General features: G+C 49.3%; 10 protein-coding genes across 10 annotated transcripts; 6 read left to right on the forward strand and 4 right to left on the reverse strand.

Moving 5' to 3' along the window:
* Positions 1–28: 28 nt before the first annotated feature.
* On the forward strand, positions 29–2,234 carry V2V93DRAFT_364180 (uncharacterized protein). The gene is made up of 2 exons (XM_066908789.1): positions 29–309; positions 472–2,234. The coding sequence occupies exons 1-2, from the start codon at positions 290–292 to the stop codon at positions 1,985–1,987; spliced, it is 1,536 nt and encodes a 511-aa protein (XP_066767912.1). The 5' UTR covers positions 29–289; the 3' UTR covers positions 1,988–2,234.
* Positions 2,235–2,459: 225 nt separating this feature from the next.
* V2V93DRAFT_364182 (uncharacterized protein) lies at positions 2,460–4,145 on the forward strand. The gene is made up of 5 exons (XM_066908790.1): positions 2,460–2,609; positions 2,711–2,890; positions 2,974–3,003; positions 3,065–3,386; positions 3,467–4,145. The coding sequence occupies exons 1-5, from the start codon at positions 2,568–2,570 to the stop codon at positions 3,847–3,849; spliced, it is 957 nt and encodes a 318-aa protein (XP_066767913.1). The 5' UTR covers positions 2,460–2,567; the 3' UTR covers positions 3,850–4,145.
* Positions 4,146–4,148: 3 nt separating this feature from the next.
* On the forward strand, positions 4,149–6,361 carry V2V93DRAFT_118435 (Dak1 domain-containing protein). Its single transcript, XM_066906772.1, has 2 exons — positions 4,149–4,494; positions 4,566–6,361. Exons 1-2 carry the CDS (start codon positions 4,389–4,391, stop codon positions 6,197–6,199), a joined length of 1,740 nt encoding a protein of 579 aa, XP_066767914.1. The 5' UTR covers positions 4,149–4,388; the 3' UTR covers positions 6,200–6,361.
* A 1,096-nt stretch (positions 6,362–7,457) lies between these two features.
* Positions 7,458–8,087, reverse strand: V2V93DRAFT_320722 (uncharacterized protein; the record flags this gene model as incomplete). Its single annotated transcript, XM_066907333.1, has 1 exon — positions 7,458–8,087. One exon carries the CDS (start codon positions 8,085–8,087, stop codon positions 7,458–7,460), a length of 630 nt encoding a protein of 209 aa, XP_066767915.1.
* A 335-nt stretch (positions 8,088–8,422) lies between these two features.
* On the reverse strand, positions 8,423–9,139 carry V2V93DRAFT_364188 (cytochrome b-c1 complex subunit 10). The gene is made up of 3 exons (XM_066908791.1): positions 9,081–9,139; positions 8,941–9,007; positions 8,423–8,852 (listed from the first exon to the last, which is right to left on the reverse strand). The coding sequence occupies exons 1-3, from the start codon at positions 9,082–9,084 to the stop codon at positions 8,696–8,698; spliced, it is 228 nt and encodes a 75-aa protein (XP_066767916.1). The 5' UTR covers positions 9,085–9,139; the 3' UTR covers positions 8,423–8,695.
* Positions 9,140–9,286: 147 nt separating this feature from the next.
* V2V93DRAFT_384230 (uncharacterized protein) lies at positions 9,287–12,036 on the forward strand. Its single transcript, XM_066912212.1, has 2 exons — positions 9,287–11,639; positions 11,698–12,036. Exons 1-2 carry the CDS (start codon positions 9,498–9,500, stop codon positions 11,818–11,820), a joined length of 2,265 nt encoding a protein of 754 aa, XP_066767917.1. The 5' UTR covers positions 9,287–9,497; the 3' UTR covers positions 11,821–12,036.
* On the reverse strand, positions 12,004–13,343 carry V2V93DRAFT_364194 (uncharacterized protein). Its single transcript, XM_066908792.1, has one exon. It carries the CDS (start codon positions 13,305–13,307, stop codon positions 12,072–12,074), a length of 1,236 nt encoding a protein of 411 aa, XP_066767918.1. The 5' UTR covers positions 13,308–13,343; the 3' UTR covers positions 12,004–12,071.
* Positions 13,344–13,462: 119 nt separating this feature from the next.
* V2V93DRAFT_364195 (uncharacterized protein) lies at positions 13,463–16,101 on the forward strand. The gene is made up of 2 exons (XM_066908793.1): positions 13,463–14,020; positions 14,088–16,101. The coding sequence occupies exons 1-2, from the start codon at positions 13,676–13,678 to the stop codon at positions 15,999–16,001; spliced, it is 2,259 nt and encodes a 752-aa protein (XP_066767919.1). The 5' UTR covers positions 13,463–13,675; the 3' UTR covers positions 16,002–16,101.
* A 165-nt stretch (positions 16,102–16,266) lies between these two features.
* V2V93DRAFT_364200 (uncharacterized protein) lies at positions 16,267–16,994 on the forward strand. The gene is made up of 4 exons (XM_066908794.1): positions 16,267–16,329; positions 16,390–16,450; positions 16,512–16,596; positions 16,661–16,994. The coding sequence occupies exons 1-4, from the start codon at positions 16,299–16,301 to the stop codon at positions 16,736–16,738; spliced, it is 255 nt and encodes an 84-aa protein (XP_066767920.1). The 5' UTR covers positions 16,267–16,298; the 3' UTR covers positions 16,739–16,994.
* V2V93DRAFT_364202 (RmlC-like cupin domain-containing protein) lies at positions 16,944–17,598 on the reverse strand. Its single transcript, XM_066908795.1, has one exon. It carries the CDS (start codon positions 17,564–17,566, stop codon positions 17,024–17,026), a length of 543 nt encoding a protein of 180 aa, XP_066767921.1. The 5' UTR covers positions 17,567–17,598; the 3' UTR covers positions 16,944–17,023.
* Between the last annotated feature and the right edge of the window lie 618 nt (positions 17,599–18,216).

The raw sequence follows: 18,216 nt of genomic DNA on the forward strand, positions 1-18,216 counted from the left end.
CTGCCCGAATCTGATCCGTGAACTTGCGCCGGGCCCTCGTCGCCACCCGTACTCTTTCTCGCTTGCTTCCCCCATTTCCCTGCCTCCCTGATTTCATCTCAAGTCCTCGATCATTTTTGGCTGCTGACGTTTGTGTGGTAGCTGTATCTGCCTCTGACCGTAACTTGCGACCCAGATCATCCTCGTCGCCGGCCGGAGCATCTTGCTTCGCTCTACCTGCCGCCTAGCCGCCAAGCGATAGTCACCGCCCCTGCACCCGGCCAGTTTAAGTTCGTCTGTTGCTTCCAGTATGACTATCGATGTCAAAGAGTATGTTCTTCTGTCTGCTGATGTTAACCCTGTGGTTTCCGGCGCCGTGCATCCTCCGGTTGTTCGCATTGTCTTACGGAGATCGGCGCCGGCTGCAGCTTGAACTTGCGTCTTGTGCAAGTTTACCGTATAATATGTACTGACAAGTATATCATCGTTTAGGAGTGAATGGCGACGGACGTCATCGTACGTCGACACTAGTTCGTTCGTGTCCTTCTCAGCTCGCGTGACTGTGAAGCACTGGCAACTTCGCGACCTGGTCTGCAAGACCTCGAACCCGCGCGAAGTCATTTACATCTCTGACCATCTCGCCAAAACCTTGGATGTCTCTACTGGTCGCCGTGGAAAGTGCGCTGAGTTCTCTTTCGAGCCGCGCTGCATCGCCTCTGCGCATGGTATTGTCGCCGCTGGTGGGCCGTACCGTGGTCAGATCGGACTCGCTACGCAAACGGGCGCAGGCTTGCCTGCCACTTCGGTACACACGTTCGAACTTGGTGGATACATCAATAATGCAATCACGCTGTTCAGACGCGACGCGACTTCTGTTTCGGCACTCGTATGCAACAACGATCATACGCTTCGTATCCTTGACGTTACCGACGCTCGCCACTCCGTGCTCGACGTTGTACGGATGTCGGTGAAACTTAATCATTCAAGTATCTCGCCCGACCGAAAGACTATTATTGCTTGTGGTGATTCGGCGCATGTCTTTGTTCTGCATCCGGAGGAAGGCTTGCGCGCCGCACGGCTTCCCGACGAGCCTGTGCGCGTCGACAGCAACCCCAGCTCAAGTCCGAGCACTGGCGCAAGCACTAGAACAAGTGCGGACAATCCAGCATTCAGGTGGCACCCCACAGCAACACTTGTGACGTCATCTGATGCTGGATTATCTACCGCGTTTGCTCCCTCGGGAGTCATGTTTGCTGTCGCATCGCAGGACGGCATGGCGAGTATATACGATTCGCGCTATCTCTCATCTGAAATCGATGTGCCATCGGCGGCTACTTCACGACATAGCCACCGAATGAGCCAAACGAGAAGACAGCGGCCGCTTAAATATGTTGAATCTACGCGACCACTTGAAGGTTCAGGTGCCTTCCGATGTCTTAAGTTCTCGAGTGGTTCTGAGGATCTGCTTTTGATTACAGAACAGACAGGGCGCGTGCATGTTGTAGACTCGCGTCGACTGGAATATAGACAGATTTTAGATATCCCAGATAACTCGCCGCGTCAGCGTATGCCATTCGAGTCTCATGATCATTCTACAATGCGGCACACTCAAAGATGGCACGGAGACGGTAGCGGTAATGTTGAGGAAATGATGTGGAGGTTCAGTAGTTCACGCGTGCCACATTCATCGTCTGCAGCGCGTCATCACCACTTATCAGACGAGGAGACGGAAGAAGATGACGACCGCTACTGTGCGACTGATGTGCATGAGGGCAGCGGCAGCGGCAGCGGCGGTGGCGGTGGCACAAACTGGTCTATTGGTTCAATAGAGTCACGGAGAGTGGATTTCAGTAATGCACGTCTTCCTCCGCGCGAGAAAGATATTGCTGGACTTGCGTGGAGTGATGACGATGGTGGTTCGATCATTGTTGGATGGGATGGCGGTATTGGAAAATGGACTATTGATAACAGGGGTCGACGAGTGTTCCCTTCATATATAATGCGCTAACGAATTGCATCTTTTTTTTGTGTTGTGTTTTGATAGTTATATTCCGATACTTGTTGAGCGCTCTTTGTGTATTTGGCTGGATGGGTGAAGGCGTAATTTTTTGGGGACAAGAGTGAGTTTACTAGAGCTGAATTTTTCAACCGAAAATGAGTGCATTGGTAATGCGTAAATTCCAATTATTTTATTTCATGGATATACAGATGTTTCTAGGTTTAGATAGGAAATGAGATCGTTATTAGTAACAGTGTCGTCATCGGAAGAGAGGATTGCTCGCAGCCAATTAACTATTGCGAAATGTAGAGTAAACCCGAGTGTAGCAGAGCGGCGCACGTGACGCAAGAATAAGCCAAGTAATAATCCGCAGAAGAGGCTATATAATGCGATCTGTACAAACAATTGCAATTTTAATACATTGATAGTGAGAAATAGCTATCCGAGCGATGGTTGCTGGAGATCCGAAGATTACCGGTGCGGAACTGGGTTTGGATGTGGCCTCCACATCCATATTCTCTCACTAGACTACTTCTTCCCAACTTCTTCCTCTACTCCGCTCCTCATACTGTTCTACTTGTCATCTGCAATGACTTTCTTCCTTCGCTCGTCCGGATCATCGGTCTTTAGTGTAAGTTCTTTAGCCCAATCGAGCACATGCGCTTCCTCTCTCTTTCTCTCTCTTGCAGCGTCGCAGCGTCGCAGGGTAACTAACTGTTAACATTCTTGCAGACAGCTGCCCGTCTCTACTCCACCCGGGCCGCAGTCTCTTCACTCACGTCTCCTCGTTCGTTCGCTCTTACTAGTACGGCCGTTATTGCAGGTGCTGCATCCTACTACGCTTATTCTTCCATGTCGACGCCTATCTCAGCTGCGTCGCCAGCCTTCACTGGCGAGTTTATCGATCTTACTGTGAGTCGGCTGGGCTGTGTTATAACCAGCAATGCAGTTGCTGCGCGGATCGCATCATGCTAACAAAACAATATACTTTGTAGCTTACTGATGTGAAGAAAGTCTCGTCAAACGTGTGTACTATAAATTGTTTGTTGATTGCGCGTATAAATCATTGCTGACTATGTCACATAGACCAGCATCTTCACCTTTGCCTTTGACGATAAGGACGCGACCTCGGGCCTCATCACCGCCTCTGCTTTGCTCGTCAAGTACGTGACTCCCAAAGGAAACAATGTGATCAGACCCTACACCCCGATCTCGGATACCGAGCAGAAGGGCTCGCTTGACTTGCTTGTCAAGGAGTACCCGGAGGGTAAGGCCTCTAAGCACATCCACGGCCTCAAGCCTGGCGACAAGCTTTCGATGAAGGGCCCTATTGTCAAGTACCCCTGGGCGCCTAACAAGCACTCTGAAATCGTGCTTATTGGCGGTGGCACTGGCATTACCCCCCTTTGTATGTCCTTTTCTTTTTCTTTTTTTTTCTTCTGAGCCCTTTTATGAGAGAATTGCAAAAACTGACAAGATCACCGACAGACCAGCTTTTGCACGAGATTAACAAGAACCCTGAGGACAAGACCAAGGTCACGCTTTTCTACAGCAGCGTTACTGAGCAGGACATTCTCCTCAAGGACCGTATTGACGCCTTGGCTGCCGCCAAACCCGATCAGTTTAAGATCCACTACTCCCTTGACAAGCCGTCCGAGTCCTGGAAGGGCCTTAGCGGCTTCGTGACCAAGGACGTATTGAGCCCAGTTATCCCTCCTCCTACTGCTGAAAATATTAAGATCTTTATTTGTGGTCCTCCTCCCATGTACGAATCCATTTCGGGCGGCAAGGTCTCGCCGACTGATCAGGGAGAGCTCAAGGGCGCCCTACTCGATCTCGGATACAGCAAAGACCAGGTTTTCAAGTTTTAAGCTATTTATTTTCTAAATATGCGTGCTGTTTTTTGATCATTTGTTAAAAAATCTTATTGTAGGTGGGCGATTTCAGTCACTTTACACAGAGTATCTTTAGAAATTGTATTCAGTCACTATTACATAATGAGGATAACGTAAGCAAATTTGTGGTCTTGTATCTGCGGGGAAATAGTTGGGCCATTGTAGTTCCGCGGCAAGAAGAATATTTCCCCACGCCCAATTCCCGAGGACAGCCAGTATCCGTAATAGACAATTTCACTAGAAGACCTGAGAAAAGCACTTGTTCTATAGTTATAATAGTAATTAGTAGACCTGATTGCGACCGCGGATCGCGTAGTAGAGCACTGATGAGGCGATCGCAAAAGAGAGACGAGTGGGATGCCAGAGCTGTGCGGGATGATCCCGTTCGATAGCCGGCTCCGGCCTGCCGTCCATTTACCCCAGCCGATATAATATCCTGCTTGGACACACCAAATTCTCCAGTCCCCGCTCTGTCTGCTCTGATTTTTTTGCGTGTATGTCTCTATTCTGGCAAAATGTCTACTAAACACTTTGTCACCGATGTCGACAAGCTCGTTGTCGACAGTCTCGAGTCGGTCGCGCTCTTGAACCCTGATCTGGTCTACTACAAGAACGACAAAGGTGCGCTCTGCTTCTGAGCCAACGTTTTACATTTACAATCGGCAATTTGCTAACACTTGTACCCTTACTAGTTATTGTTCAGAAATCTCATGATTCCAAGAAGAAAGTCGCAGTGCTTTCCGGCGGGGGTGCCGGACATGAGCCAGCACACGCTGGATTTGTTGGCGAAGGCATGCTCACAGTTGCTGCCTCGGGGTGGATATTTGCGTCGCCCTCCGTAGCCCAGATTGGAAGGGCAATTGACTCAGTCAGTGACGCAAAGGGGAAAGGCGTGCTTCTTGTCCTCAAGAACTACACAGGCGACGTGCTCCACTTCTCGCTCGCGGCCGAGAAGGCTCGTGGACGCGGTGTGCCCGTCGAGGTCGTGATAGTTGGCGATGATGTCGCCGTCGGACGCGCCAAGTCTGGTAAAGTCGGTCGTCGCGGTCTTGCTGGTACAGTTCTTGTACACAAGGTTGCCGGCGCGACTGCTAGCAAGGGAAGCTCGATCGCACAAGTTACGGCGGCCGCTAGAGAGGTTGCCGAGAACCTCGTCACCGTCGGTGTGTCGCTCAACCACGTTCACATCCCTGGTCGCAAGATCGAAGAAGAGAACTTGATGGCCGAAGACGAAGCTGAGCTTGGACTCGGTATTCATAACGAAAAGGGCTGCCAAAGACTAAAGCCCATCCCGACTCTTCCTGTTCTAGTAAGCGGCATGATTGATCAGCTCTCTGATCCGAAGGATTCCGACCGCGCTTACGTTGATTTCACTTCTGCCGAGAATATTGTTCTCATGGTCAATAATCTCGGCGGTCTCTCGCCGCTTGAGCTTGGCGCTATCACGACCGAAGTCATCTCTCAGCTCGACGGACGCAGTCTGCGACCAGCGCGAGTCTTCTCGGGAACCTACATGACTTCTCTCGACGGGCCCGGATTTAGCATCACGCTTTTGAAAGCGGCAAGCTCAATCTTGCCTCTCCTTGATGCACCCACCGAGGCAGTCGGTTTCACGCCTGGCTGCGTGCTCACCTCGACTTCCGAGACCGCTGCGCGCGTCATTCTCGAGGACGAAATCAAGACCGTCCATCCCGTGAGAGCAAATGCACCCTCGATCCTCGATCCCGCCGCATTTGCCGCAGCCGCGGCTGCGGCTTGCAAGAAGGCTATCGCCGCCGAACCGGAAATCACTCAGTTTGACACTGTCGTTGGCGACGGTGACTGCGGATACACTCTCAAGCGAGCAAGCGAGGCCGTCCTTGCCTCCGTGACCGGCACTACCAGCAGCTCTACTGTTGATGCACTCACCACCCTTGCTGAAACGGTCGAGAACAACATGGACGGCACCTCCGGCGCAATTTTTTCGATTTACTTGCATGCGCTCGCCACGGCGGCCACGTCAGTCACCAAGAAGCTCGATACTGCCGGATGGGGTGCTTGTGCGGCCGATGCGCTCGAGACGCTCTACGCGGCTACCCCCGCACGACCGGGTGATCGTACGCTTGTTGACGCTCTCGATCCATTCGTCAAGGCACTTGCTGCCGGTAAGAGTCTAGAGGAGGCCGCGAGGGCTGCTAAGGAGGGCGCCGAGGGAACTAAGGGAATGAATGCTAGCCTGGGACGAGCAGTCTACGTTGATTCGGCTGGATACGATCGTGTGCCGGATCCTGGGGCCGTCGGTGTCGCTAAGTTGGTCGAGGGCTTGTTTGAGGGTGTGAGCAAGTAGATGCAGATAGAAGCGTGTAATATTGTTTTGCCGAATTATCTAAGCATTATTTGAGAAAAAAAAACAATTTTTTGAGAATTGTAAAACAAAATTGACGAATAAATGCAGGAGTAACTCGTAATATTTAAAAGCTCATATGCACTCTCGACTTAACCTATTGCGTTAACAGAAGATTGCAGCTACCTAATTTAGCTGTTACTAGTTGGGCCTATTGCTAGCTGCTATTATTTTCCTGGCTACAATGCCACTATCATATATGCCTGGATACCAAGAGAAAATATCGGTATATTATTCGATCACCATCACCAACTTCCACTGATCTTATGTCGGCAGACTACGTTTTTTTTTGTATTGAAATCAAAGCGCCCGAAGTTATTCGTACTGGCTGTGTAGAAACTGCTCGCAGTTACTTGCACAGCTGCTTCTGCGAATGGGTGAAATGGGTGAAATGGCGGCAAATCCAAAATCTTACAAGGTCGTATGATCGACTTTGTAGACAGCCAGCACACAAGAACTTTCTTAAAACTAAAAGCAGACCACAAAATATGATGATAAATGAGAGAATATATATTGTGTATCCAAATGCGCCAAGCAGTAAGCTTCCACTGCAAATAAACAAAACAAGAACAAATTAATCAGGATCATTAACAGCGGCAAAAAAAAATCAACGGAAAAAAAAGAATCATGCGATATTTCGTATCGGTGCCGGAGCATACGACCGCGATCTAGTAAGCTCATGAGTAATAGTACCTCCACCACCTTCATCTTCCTCGCCTTCCTCGGGCACGGGATGCATGGTTGTTGTGAAACTTGACGACCGACGAGCGAGAGAGAGGTGGTGTCGTTGCGAGTACGACAACGGACCAAATCGCTGAGAACGGCGCGATGTGCGATCCATATTATGCATACTGTAGGAAAACGAGCCGGTGATTGGGTCGTAGTCTTCGCCGGTTGTGAGTTCTATGAGGCGGCGTTTAAACCGCGACCAGAAAGATGTGGGGCCGAGGGTTGGTGTGAGAACGCGCAATGTCGAAGAAGGCATGCGATAGGCGGCTGCTGGAGTCGTCGAGTGAGATGACATGGTGAATGTGGTTGAGGGATGCTGTTGACGGAGGATGGCGGTGAGAGATTCGAAGGAGGAAATAGCTCGCTTGCGGTAGGTTATCGCTGAGTTTATGAACATAGATATGGTACCAGATACCCAGAAGCATCTACAGACTGTTAGAGACGTTCAACCCTCAACCAAAAATCAAATGACTTACGCATCAAGAGCACAGGAGATGACGATGAGGTTGACTAGGCGACAAGCAGTCTCGTAAGATGTACAGATATCTAGATCTTTGCATACACTGGCAGGGTCACGAATTGAGCAGCTTGTAGAAAGTCCTCCTGTAAGAGACATGACGTATACAAATAGCACAGTCCAAACAATAGCCATCACTATCTGACTACCCACAAAGGCAAGCGGCCAGCGCTCTCCCGAGACAGCGACGTCGATCTCGATAGTCGAGTTATCAGTAATATTGCGAGTTTCACACTCAAGTCTTTGCAACAACAAGTCTGCCTGCTCTTCGAGTTCCTCGGCAGCTAATTCGACAGCGCCTTTGTCGCTACCAGCATCACGAAACTTGATGGCGACAGTCGCTGTCGAGAGGATGATTATTAGCACAGTGATACACGAAGTGCCTACTAGTACACGGTAGCTCTCTGCAACGTCTGACCCGGCGTTATGCTCTCTTTCCAGAGCTATGAAATATGCAACAATTGCAAGCGGGATAAGAGCAAAAATTCCTTGCAGGATTGCAAATACGAAGAACGAGAGGCACCACGGTGGGTACTGCGCCCGCCAGTGGCCACGCAGACTATCTGTCGACTCTGGATCCGCCATCGACGAAGTCGAGAGAACAAGAGAACACAGAAGCAGCCAAAAAAAAGTGCACTGAGCTGCTACTGTTTCTTGTTCTCTTTAGCCGTTGCACTGGTAGAGTGTGTTGTGTTCAGGTGATGTAGTTTAGATACGCAGTAGAGCAAACCAGGTGAACTGCAGAGGAAGCATTCTGACGCGTACAGCTTCGTGCGGCGGTCTTCAAGGTCGCCGCCTAACTGCTATAAAGATTAACCGCACAGGACTTTATTTGCGAATTTTATAAAGGACGTACGAAATAAGAATAAAAATACTAGAAAAAGTAGGGAGAGTTTGTTTCGGCTTACTTTATGTCAAATGGAAGAAACGCGCAGACTGAGGATTGCACTCTATGCTGAAAAGAGCTATCGAAATAATGCTATATCTACATCCAACAAATAAAGACATACAGATAGCTATGTAATAGGCAAATACAAATATTCATTTAGGAGCAAGTTGCTTTGATACTAAATTCATTCCTATCTAATACACATGCATTGCATATAGAAGATTATATATGCAAGACTACACCCAACCAGCCGTATAAAGACCGCCACATTTCACACACGGCACCGCACGTATCCCAAGCCGATTTAGAAAGGCGAGTCGGCGGGATCGATAGGACGAACCCAGTAGTCTCCGAGAATAGGTAATTTCGAGAGAATGACATTCTGCACACGGGGGATAGGTTCAAGCAGAAACAATGCGCCAACACCGATGGCACCTCCCCAGAGACCGAGGTTGGGAGCCCTATTCATTTGTTAGCTACTTGCCCATCGACCGACATATCGTTTGATACAAACGGCTTGAGATTTGAATATCATATAGAATATTATACCATCTGAGGAGAACTTGACGGCTGAAGCCGGAAAAGGTCGGGTTGTATTTGTGAGTGATGCGCGTAGCTACAAAAAAGGCCAGTCAGCATCTCTATCAAAGATCGCATATGTGATACCTAAGTCTAAAATAAATACTTACCCATTGTGGATCAGAAAATGAATGCGGATGTTACACGTCGAAACTGTTAAAAGATGGTCTCAAAACTCGTGGAGTCGAGCGGTTTGCCGCCGCGCTGATTGGCTGCTCAAAAGTTAAATTTACATCTAAACAATTACATAATCACAATTACATAATCACAGCGACCGAATTGTCGCGTGGTTGGAGCGTGTCGTCACCGGACCTAGCTCAGCTCAGCGAATCTGACTTCTGATTGTCGCTTGTACTTGTCTCCCAGCCAGTCTGCAAGGGAACCGCAGTTTCTGTGGACTGCAATCTTTAAAGTGAGTTGTTTTCTATCTTTGTTTATTCTACTACGAGCCTTCTGCTCACCAAGGTGCCAAGCTGACCGCCAAACAGCCTCCCCGTTCTCCTCTTCGCAGCTACCGCGCCGAGAATATGGGTCAAACAGCCTCCTTTTCGGCGTCGACAGACTCTGAAGCTGTATCAAATGAGGCGCTATCTGATCAGCAACAGCAACAACAACAGCTGCAACAACAGCGACAGCAGCAACGCCAACAGCAACGACGGATATCACGTCATCTTTCGAGTATCGGACTGCTACAGCCGCCGGTGCGCTCTTCCTCTGCCAACAGCTCCCACGATGAGAGCCTGTCTCAATTTGAGAACTATTCTGAGCAACAAGAGCGCAGACCTTCTGCGGCGAGCTATCTCCGTAACCGCTTCTCGCGCATGCGTAACTCGCTCTCATCGACTGCGTTTACAAGCGACCGTGAGGACGAGCAGGATCGTAATGATATAAGCAGAAGTAGCAGTGGAAGTAGCAGCAGTAGAGAAAGTGACAGCAATATTCACGCCATCAGCAGCAACGACAACTATAGAAGCGCAGAAATGCAGGACGGGTCGCAGAGTATTGACGAAGAGGACTCCTCAGCAACGACCTCTGGTCGGGTCTTGTCGTCTCTTCTTCCAGAACCCGCTTATCTTCGTCGCCGTCCTAGACCTTTGACTGGGACAACGGCTGCTACTGCAACCGGCTCAGGGTTTTCGCCATTATCCATGTTGCCCTCGCACCCGCCTCCACCACCGCCGCCTCCACCTCCGCGTATCCCGGCTTTACCACCTCGGAGAAGTACATTTCGGAGAAGCAGTACTTCTGCTCGCGGCTTGACTTCCAATGATGAAACCCATAGCCACAGTAACAGCAACGATACCAATAACGATAACAATGGTGGCGAAGATGACCAGGCTGCTATGCTCTCACGATTGTTGTCTGTCGCTGCAGCCGCCACTGCAGCGAGCCTAATTGGAGGCAGCGGCTCAGGTTCGCGAAGAAGACAAAGATCTCGTCTGAGTGGCTTACGCTCTTTATCAGCTGCCGCGGATGATGACGAAGACGAGGATGACGATGACGACGAAAACAGCTTGAGTAACTTTAGCAGTAACGATCCGTTTGGCAGTGGTAACGGCTTTGGCCGTCTAGGTACAGGTTTGGGGACGGGGAGCGAAGTTGTTGCTGGCGCAGGTGGGACTGTCGATGGTACGTTTGATGGTTTTCTTCGTGCGCTTCAGAACGGCAGACTTGCCTCTGAACTGCGCAACGAAACTGCTCGCAATGGCACTAGTAGCAGCGGCAGCAATAATGGCAGTAGTGACGCCTCAACTTCTGCTCCTGCACCCCTTAATTTTTTTCGCATGTTTCGATTTGGATCTAGTAGTTCATCATCATCCACATCGACGTCTGCATCTGCGACTACATCGACTGGCGACGCAGCTCCGCGTATGGTCCCGGTGATCATCGTCGGTATCCGCTCGGTGAATTCCAATTCGAATAATACCGCTGGCACCGCGAGCAACTCTTCGACAGACAGAGCTGATGATGGTACTCGCTCGTTTCTTGACAGCTTGCCGATGTCGCTTGGTACGGGCGCACCCAGCGACTCTCCGACCCAGAGGTCCAGTCAGACAACGACTGGGCGACGACGGCGACGGTCTGATGATAGTCTTGATGTCACAGGTCGTAATGCGAGTGTCACGCGGCAGAGACGAGGGAGTAGAGCCATGCTTTTCGATGACACAGATATGATACCCGGTTTTGATGACGACGAAGATGGTGATGTGCCTGCTCGTCCTCACACGGACTTTGGTGATGCCGATGATGGTGCCGATGACGATGAAGAAGAGGAAGAGGAAGATGATGGCCATCCTTTTTTCCCGAGCTCTTCACAGGCCCACAATGGGCATGGTTCACGTCCGTCAGAGGGGGCCGGTGTGCGCTCATGGATAATCTACGTACTCGGCGGGCAGTACCCTGAAAATCACCCGATCCTAACCACGCCTTCGCTATTTACAGACTCGCCAACTTATGAGGATATGATGTTACTGTCGAGCTATATTGGCCCGGCAAAGCCTCCTGTGGCATCGCGCGAGTCTGTTGAAGAAGCCGGAGGATTGATGACCGCGGGCGAAGAGCTAGAAGGCGAAAGATGTCTTGTTTGCTTGTCCAATTTTGATCGCGGCGACGAATGCCGAAAGTTACATGAATGCGCACATTTATTTCATCGCGCGTGTATTGACGAGGTATGTTTCTTTCTTCTTAAAGATACGAACGCGTGCGTACTAACAAGGATCTCGATAGTGGCTTACGACTGGTCGAAATTCGTGTCCTTTGTGCCGAGCAGTCGGAGTTTCCGAGAAAGCAGCTGACGAAACACAAGCTGCCGTGCCTGAGATTCCGGTCGTCGGTGATAATCTGACTTAATAGCTCATTTTTTATTCGCCAGCGTGCGTATTAATTGTCGCGGATGTTGATTGTTAGTGCCGTTATGAAATTATAAGTTTATTCAGTGGTAAAGGTTTTGGTTGGCATGGACGGAGCTTGGTGTATATATACCTGTCAAATGGTTACATACTGCATTAACAGACATTGTTTACTTCCTTGAGCTCATTATAATATATGAAGTGTTTTTTTATTCAAAAATGCGCAATTGTAGAGCGGCGTGATATTACAAGCTAATATACCTTTCCAGAACTTTCAGGAAAAGTATTGATGACGACCTTCAAAGCCTGCACGACGTCAGAGAAATTCCATTGTTGCCCTTCAATTCGCTGATTACAGTTTGCAGAATAAGCAGCAATAATTTCGTCGTCAGATGTAATAGAATAAACCGCTTTCTCAGAAAGGCGCAAAAGATTAGAGTTGCGTTCGTCATAAGGGGTGACGTGTATTTCCTCCTCTTCTAATTCTGACTCAGGCATGGCATGATCGTCTGACCGATCAAGTCGAAGATAATCCAGAAACAAGCCAGATTTTGGAATACCTCCAGTTTCTTTGATTTCAACTAGCAAAGTTCGCCATTCGTTACCGGTACTACTGCCAGCAGGAACTTCAAAGACCGGGAACTCGACTTCAAACCACCCACCATCGAGAGAGATCTCACGCACAATCCCATGGCCGAGCTGAGACTTCTGCACCAGTATACGATCCGGGCGACCTTTCTCATCAAGACGTGTCTCGTCGTCAACGTGCACTAGAAAGTCAGTTGTCGCAAGAGAGTTATTGACAAAGGAATGCGCTGATCCACGACGCACGCGGAGACCCCAGACAGCGCGATATCGACCAGGGGCAACGTGCACATTTCTAAATAAATGCAACCAGAAAACAACACGGAGATTAAGAGTTTTACCAAACTGTGACTCAGGACAAGGTTCGACTCGCCAATATCGCGGATCACGCCAGATAAGTCCCCAGCCATCATCAGCGCAAAAGAAACGCCATTGTTGGCCCATTGCAGCATAAATTGCGCGAAACGGGAATTGTGGAGCCAAAGCGCGCAAATCATCTGCGTAAATAAGTCCTCGAGATTTAAAATCTGCGTAAATCTTTGCGCGCCAAAGGTCTTCGTCACCCACGATATCATGAAGACGTGCGCAGGTTCGCTCGAGAGAGAGCAAGTCGCGCGTCGACAACAGCTCGGCTACCTGGATTAAAACTTCTGGAGGCAGCCTTGTCAGCTGTGTCGCACCTCTATAATCCTCTATCTGCATTACTGGGGCTTTACTCGGCTGTGGTCGACGACGAGCGCGGATCAACTGTCGCTGCTTCCAATAATCAAGCTTGGATTTGACCGCTGCGAGCCCGACAAGCAGCGGTAAAGCGAGGTGACCTACTAAGCTGAAAGCAAATGTCACAAATGCAATAAGTAGGATAGGACGAGCTACTTTGTAAAAGTCGTCAGCCAGAGGCATTAAGTGTCCGAGTAGTCTTGTTGATATTAAATGATTCCTTCAAATCTAGTCTATTGGACAACGTAAGCTTGGAAGATCGGTTGGGAGTTGAAATCACGTGATAGTTACGTGACCACACGCGTTCCTGCTCACCAACCCAGGCCTGCACTGTCCCTCACAGCCCTTTGGTCGCAAGCGCTAGGAATTTACAGCCTGGGACTGTTCTGCTATAGCAACTCTTGCAACTCTTGCATCAGGAATAGTGCTGTGACATCAGGCGGAGGCCTCAGGAGGAAAAGTACACGAAGCATCACTTCCGTGCGCTGACTACGTTAGTTCACCTACGCTCAAGGCAAAGCTCGTACAGGAGATCCAGGTCGATAGACAGAATGTCTTCTCGGTTCACTCCTAGCGCTCCAGCACTCCATCCTGCGTCTGACAGACTGAGCATTTCTCCAGCCCAACAGAAGCAAATCAGCACCCCGTCTTCCACGCCAATCATCGCCTCCAACAACAATGATAGTATAAGCGGCGGCAACATTAGCAATCACAGCGGTGGCGCCATACCGTCACGGAATGCAGGCGCATTGTCGGCATCACCAAGGAACAATCAGGCGTTACGGAGTCAACATAAGAATTCGCGAAAATTTGGACCGTCTCGTAATTCAAAGCCGGTAGTGAATATGTCCGACGCCGGCGGTTTTCCTGATTCCGAAGCTGCGCTCGCTGAGCAGGTGCGTTGGATTTTGAGCTATGCTATTTTTTTCCTTTTTTGGATAATATATACTGATTTAATGACAGTTTCTGATGTCAACTCCTGGGCGCGGTCGCCGTAATCAAGTATCAATATCACATCTACTCAATTTTACGCTACCTCCGCGCGAAACCGCACGACGTCCCGCTGCGCCATCATGGCACCGTCACGGCTCATATGTGATTGATAAAGCGCATTTTGTGAATGCAAATTTCCGCTTTGTTGTGCATCCGTCTGGGGACTACAAATCGCAGGCGCTGGATCCGGACGTGGTTGTGCCTTGGCACCTTATACTGCAGGTGATTGTATCGAAACACTCGCAGCATGCCAGTTGCCCGATTTGTCTTTCTGATGATCCTGTTGCTTCGCGCATGATACGCTGCGGTCATATCTTCTGCTTGCCGTGTCTGATGCGAATGCTCGAGTCGGAAATGCCAGCTAGCCAGTCTACCACCTCTGTCAGCGGTCAAGTAACTCAACCCTCTCCAGCTAAGAAACGCAACGCTTGCCCTTTATGCCTCGAAAATGTTTCTCTCAGTGACGCAAAACCAGTCAAATGGCTAGACCACCCAGGAGACGCTTCCGGAGTGCCTGCTGTCGGCGCTGACGTCGTGCTACGACTCGTGATGCGCAAACCGGGAAGTATTCTTGCTTTACCTCGCGATGGAGGCGAGCGACCCTCCAATGTCTCCGAAATACCCTGGCATTTTGCCGCCGAAGTGATGCAATACGCGCGTATAATGAAAGGCACGGATGCATACATTGCAGATGAGTTTGCGCGCGAAGTGCGTGAGCTCGAAGTACAGGACCTAGAAGATGGAGCTGAATTTGGTGAAGATAACGAGTGGAATCATCGGGCTATTGAGCGGATTTTTGATACGCTTGAAGTCATGCAGGGCATGGGAAATACTATGAAGCAACAACAGCAGCAAGGAGAGAGTCATAGCAGTAGTCGAAGTCGGCGACGAAACAAAAGATCTGGATGCGAGCGAGACATGTCAAGCTCTTCTGCAACCGGCGGTAGTAGTGGAGGCAGTAGTGGTGATGCGCCATATTTCTTTTATCAACCGCGAGATGCGTCGAATTCTTTTCTCTCTGCGCTAGATATCCGAATCTTAAAGACTGCTTTTGGATCGTTCGCGTCATTTCCGTCGACTGTGCTTGTGCGTGTCGAGCATATTCAGAGCGGTCAGGTAGTCGACGAGGAGCTGAAAAAACGGACAAAGTACCTCGCCCATTTACCTACAGGATGCCATTACAGTATTCTTGAATGCGATTGGACTGACGTCGTCAGGCCTGACATTCTTGCGCAGTTCAAAGACGATCTCGATAAGCGGCGCAAGATGCGACACGATAAAGATGCAAAAGAGGAGCGCGCGAGGTTGAAAGCGCTTAAGCAGGACGAGGATAGCAAGTATCGTATCCACGGACCGCCGGCTACGCCGCTACACTCTACTCCTCTTCAAAGTGCTTTATCAGTCTCGCTTGCCGAGGCGGAGAACGATCCTGAGCTCAGCGAGGCGCTGCGAAGGTCTGCTGTCGAGGCAGCGCTTTTGCAGAATGATTTCAGGTTACGCGAGATCAGTAGCTCCCCTATTACCGACAGCACTGCGTGGCCTTCTTTGGGCACCTCAGCTGCGGATTGGAATACGCCGTCGTCGTCACCGACGCTTGCGTCGTCTCCTGCTCCGCGAAAGACCACTACTACTGTCTGGGGCACGCCGGCAGTAGCATTTTCGCGAGTCGCGGACGCGTTGGGGGTGGATGAGGACGCGGAGGACGAAGATACGTGGGATGGCTGGACTGATGCTGTACGCGCAGTTGAGGAGAGCGAAGCTGCTGCTATCACTGACATGGAAGGTGTAGATGGATCTGCCAAGACATCAGGGCCGGGCAAAAAAGGGAAGAAGACGAAGAAGAAGCTGGTACTGATGTCTACGGGAGGGCAGTGGCGGCAGTAGTGAGTTTGGATAATTTGTTTGGCCACAATACTGCTATTTATGTTTCTTTTTCTCTCTATATCTATGTACTCAAATCATGCATCTTTTTTTTTTTTGAAAATAATTGCTAGTAGCTCAAAACATTTACCAATTGCACAGCGTTAGGCGAAGGGCTGTGGGTGCGGCTGTGCTGGGAGTTTTTTTTAGGAACGATGACGTAGGCCACTTCGGAGTGACCAGCTTTGATCGGCAGTTCCATATAAGGTACTCAAATACTCTGGCTTTTGGATACGTGCTTTGCAAATATCACACGCAAATATGTCTATTCCGTTTATCTTTGTCTGTGGAGGTATGTCGCCTTTAAGCGCTTGCGACGATGCTAGACGGATGTTATATTAATGTGATTTAGGCACGAACTTCAACGGCCCGCTCAAGGGATATGAGGACATGCGCGTCTACTGTCCTAGATGGTAAGGTTCTTTCAGAGATTTTCTGGAAGCTGATGAATCAGAGTAGTAACGGATCAAATAGCCATAATAATAGTGTGATGCCGACCAAGAAACGCGAGTTTTTCACTCTCTGCTTTGTTCCAATTGTTCCTACAAATTGGGGATGCGTAAGTTCTGCGAGCACCAGTTTTAGGTAAAATTGACAAAAATGCTGACAGGTTATTGATTTAGACTCTACAGTGCACTATCTGTCCATGGAACGTACCGACTAGTGAGAAAGAGCTAGACCAGATGAGGCAGCAAGGATAGCAATCACAGAAGCAGATAATGGAGGAGAAAGACGCTAGGGCAGCTGAAGAAGAGAGGAAGAGAGATGCAAAGAGGAAGAGAGAGGGACAAGGTCCCGGTACAGGCTATAATCAGTATCAACCTAGCTCTTATCAGCCATGAATCTGCATAGTATTAACTCCAGGAATTGTGCAGTCTTAAGTGTATAGTATAATGGAGTGTAGTGTAGAGAGAGTTTTGACAGTATATTCATAATCAACAAGAAATACATCTATATCAAGTAAGTGCTTCAGAATTAGAAAAAATTCATAAAGGGTGGTCCGGGGCAGTGGCAGGCTTCGCCAAGAGCCATCCGTACTGTTTTGCAACATCCTCTCCAGCAAGTGCGACCAATTCCTCGCGTGAGCTCATAAAGTTGTGATCATGATAGTCAAATCCGGGAATGACGACCTCACTAATAAGACACTCATCGTCTCCGTCTTCGATCAAGAAAGAAGCCTTATAGTCACCTCCTTCGACAATCCACTGCATTCGCTCTCCGTTTGCAACATCATGGCCGACGACAAAAGTTTCGACAGATCCGTCCGGATGAATAAGAACATATCGAGCGCGCCCAGAGTGCAAAAGATGAATAGTGCGTCCCTGGTTGCGATGGAAGCGGCCGGCAGGAGACGCACGAGTGAGGAGGTAATAGATGAGGGTAGAGCGGTTACGGGTAGCACCTTCGGTCGCGAATGGGTTGGTGAGTGTGAGGGTGTCACGGTCGGTTTCGAGAAAATATCCGCCTTCAATGTGAGGCTGCAGACCAAGTGCGGATATCCAAGCTGCTGCCCGGGCTGACTCCGGCATTTTCCGGCAATCTGTTGAAGCTGTTGATTGCAGGCCTTCTTCATCTACAAGCCACTGACTGATGGCTAACTCTACCAAATTTTGTGTCACGTGAATAAGTAGACGTCACGTGAGTAGGATTTACAGAGAGTGAGTTCGGGCTAAATTAGCGCAAAAAAGAGACTAAGAGATTGTTGAGCATAGACTGCGGTAGAAGCTGGCCTGAGCAGACGGGATAGCAATATCTAGCATCATGATGATTTCCGACTGTAGTGCCACCAGCAATTGAGTCCGAAAGGATTTTGAGGAAGTAGTTCGAGGCTGATGCTGGCGTCGACTAGCTGGTTGGAAAAAGAAAAGGAGAAAAGGCAAAGAAAGGAAATAAAGAGCTAAGAAGTCGAAAACAAAAAGAAAATATAGAACAAAGCCGCTGCGACGAGGATCTCGAATTAAAATTTTCTATCTGAGCAATTTAGACAACTAGTGCTGTGGATTTTGTGAAGGTGGCCAGATTCTGTAGATAGCAAGCAAATATAAGAGGACTGAATATTTTTTGAATAAGATTGACAAGTAAAGAAAGACAATAATGTAGTCTTTCTAGCAGCAATATGTCGTTTGTGTTGTCAGCTCTATCTGAGTTCTTCTTCACATGAGTCTCAGAGTAAGATTAG

This window comes from Kockiozyma suomiensis, assembly GCF_038497685.1.
Source record: "Kockiozyma suomiensis strain NRRL Y-17356 unplaced genomic scaffold V2V93scaffold_2, whole genome shotgun sequence".
NCBI lineage: Eukaryota > Fungi > Ascomycota > Lipomycetes > Lipomycetales > Lipomycetaceae > Kockiozyma > Kockiozyma suomiensis.

Bases quoted from the DNA above. Each gene is read 5' to 3' on its own strand.
- V2V93DRAFT_118435 (XM_066906772.1), top strand. From the start codon at position 4,389: ATGTCTACTAAACACTTTGTCACCGATGTCGACAAGCTCGTTGTCGAC. The intron at 4,495-4,565 runs GTGCGCTCTGCT...TACCCTTACTAG, and splicing joins CTACTACAAGAACGACAAAG to TTATTGTTCAGAAATCTCAT.
- V2V93DRAFT_384230 (XM_066912212.1), top strand. From the start codon at position 9,498: ATGGGTCAAACAGCCTCCTTTTCGGCGTCGACAGACTCTGAAGCTGTA. The intron at 11,640-11,697 runs GTATGTTTCTTT...GGATCTCGATAG, and splicing joins ATCGCGCGTGTATTGACGAG to TGGCTTACGACTGGTCGAAA.
- V2V93DRAFT_364202 (XM_066908795.1), bottom strand. From the start codon at position 17,566: ATGCCGGAGTCAGCCCGGGCAGCAGCTTGGATATCCGCACTTGGTCTG.
- V2V93DRAFT_364200 (XM_066908794.1), top strand. From the start codon at position 16,299: ATGTCTATTCCGTTTATCTTTGTCTGTGGAG. The intron at 16,330-16,389 runs GTATGTCGCCTT...AATGTGATTTAG, and splicing joins GTTTATCTTTGTCTGTGGAG to GCACGAACTTCAACGGCCCG. The intron at 16,451-16,511 runs GTAAGGTTCTTT...CGGATCAAATAG, and splicing joins CGCGTCTACTGTCCTAGATG to CCATAATAATAGTGTGATGC.
- V2V93DRAFT_364194 (XM_066908792.1), bottom strand. From the start codon at position 13,307: ATGCCTCTGGCTGACGACTTTTACAAAGTAGCTCGTCCTATCCTACTT.
- V2V93DRAFT_364195 (XM_066908793.1), top strand. From the start codon at position 13,676: ATGTCTTCTCGGTTCACTCCTAGCGCTCCAGCACTCCATCCTGCGTCT. The intron at 14,021-14,087 runs GTGCGTTGGATT...ATTTAATGACAG, and splicing joins AAGCTGCGCTCGCTGAGCAG to TTTCTGATGTCAACTCCTGG.
- V2V93DRAFT_364180 (XM_066908789.1), top strand. From the start codon at position 290: ATGACTATCGATGTCAAAGA. The intron at 310-471 runs GTATGTTCTTCT...ATCATCGTTTAG, and splicing joins ATGACTATCGATGTCAAAGA to GAGTGAATGGCGACGGACGT.
- V2V93DRAFT_364188 (XM_066908791.1), bottom strand. The intron at 8,853-8,940 runs GTATAATATTCT...ACAAATGAATAG, and splicing joins CGTCAAGTTCTCCTCAGATG to GGCTCCCAACCTCGGTCTCT.
- V2V93DRAFT_364182 (XM_066908790.1), top strand. From the start codon at position 2,568: ATGACTTTCTTCCTTCGCTCGTCCGGATCATCGGTCTTTAGT. The intron at 2,610-2,710 runs GTAAGTTCTTTA...ACATTCTTGCAG, and splicing joins CCGGATCATCGGTCTTTAGT to ACAGCTGCCCGTCTCTACTC. The intron at 2,891-2,973 runs GTGAGTCGGCTG...TATACTTTGTAG, and splicing joins GCGAGTTTATCGATCTTACT to CTTACTGATGTGAAGAAAGT.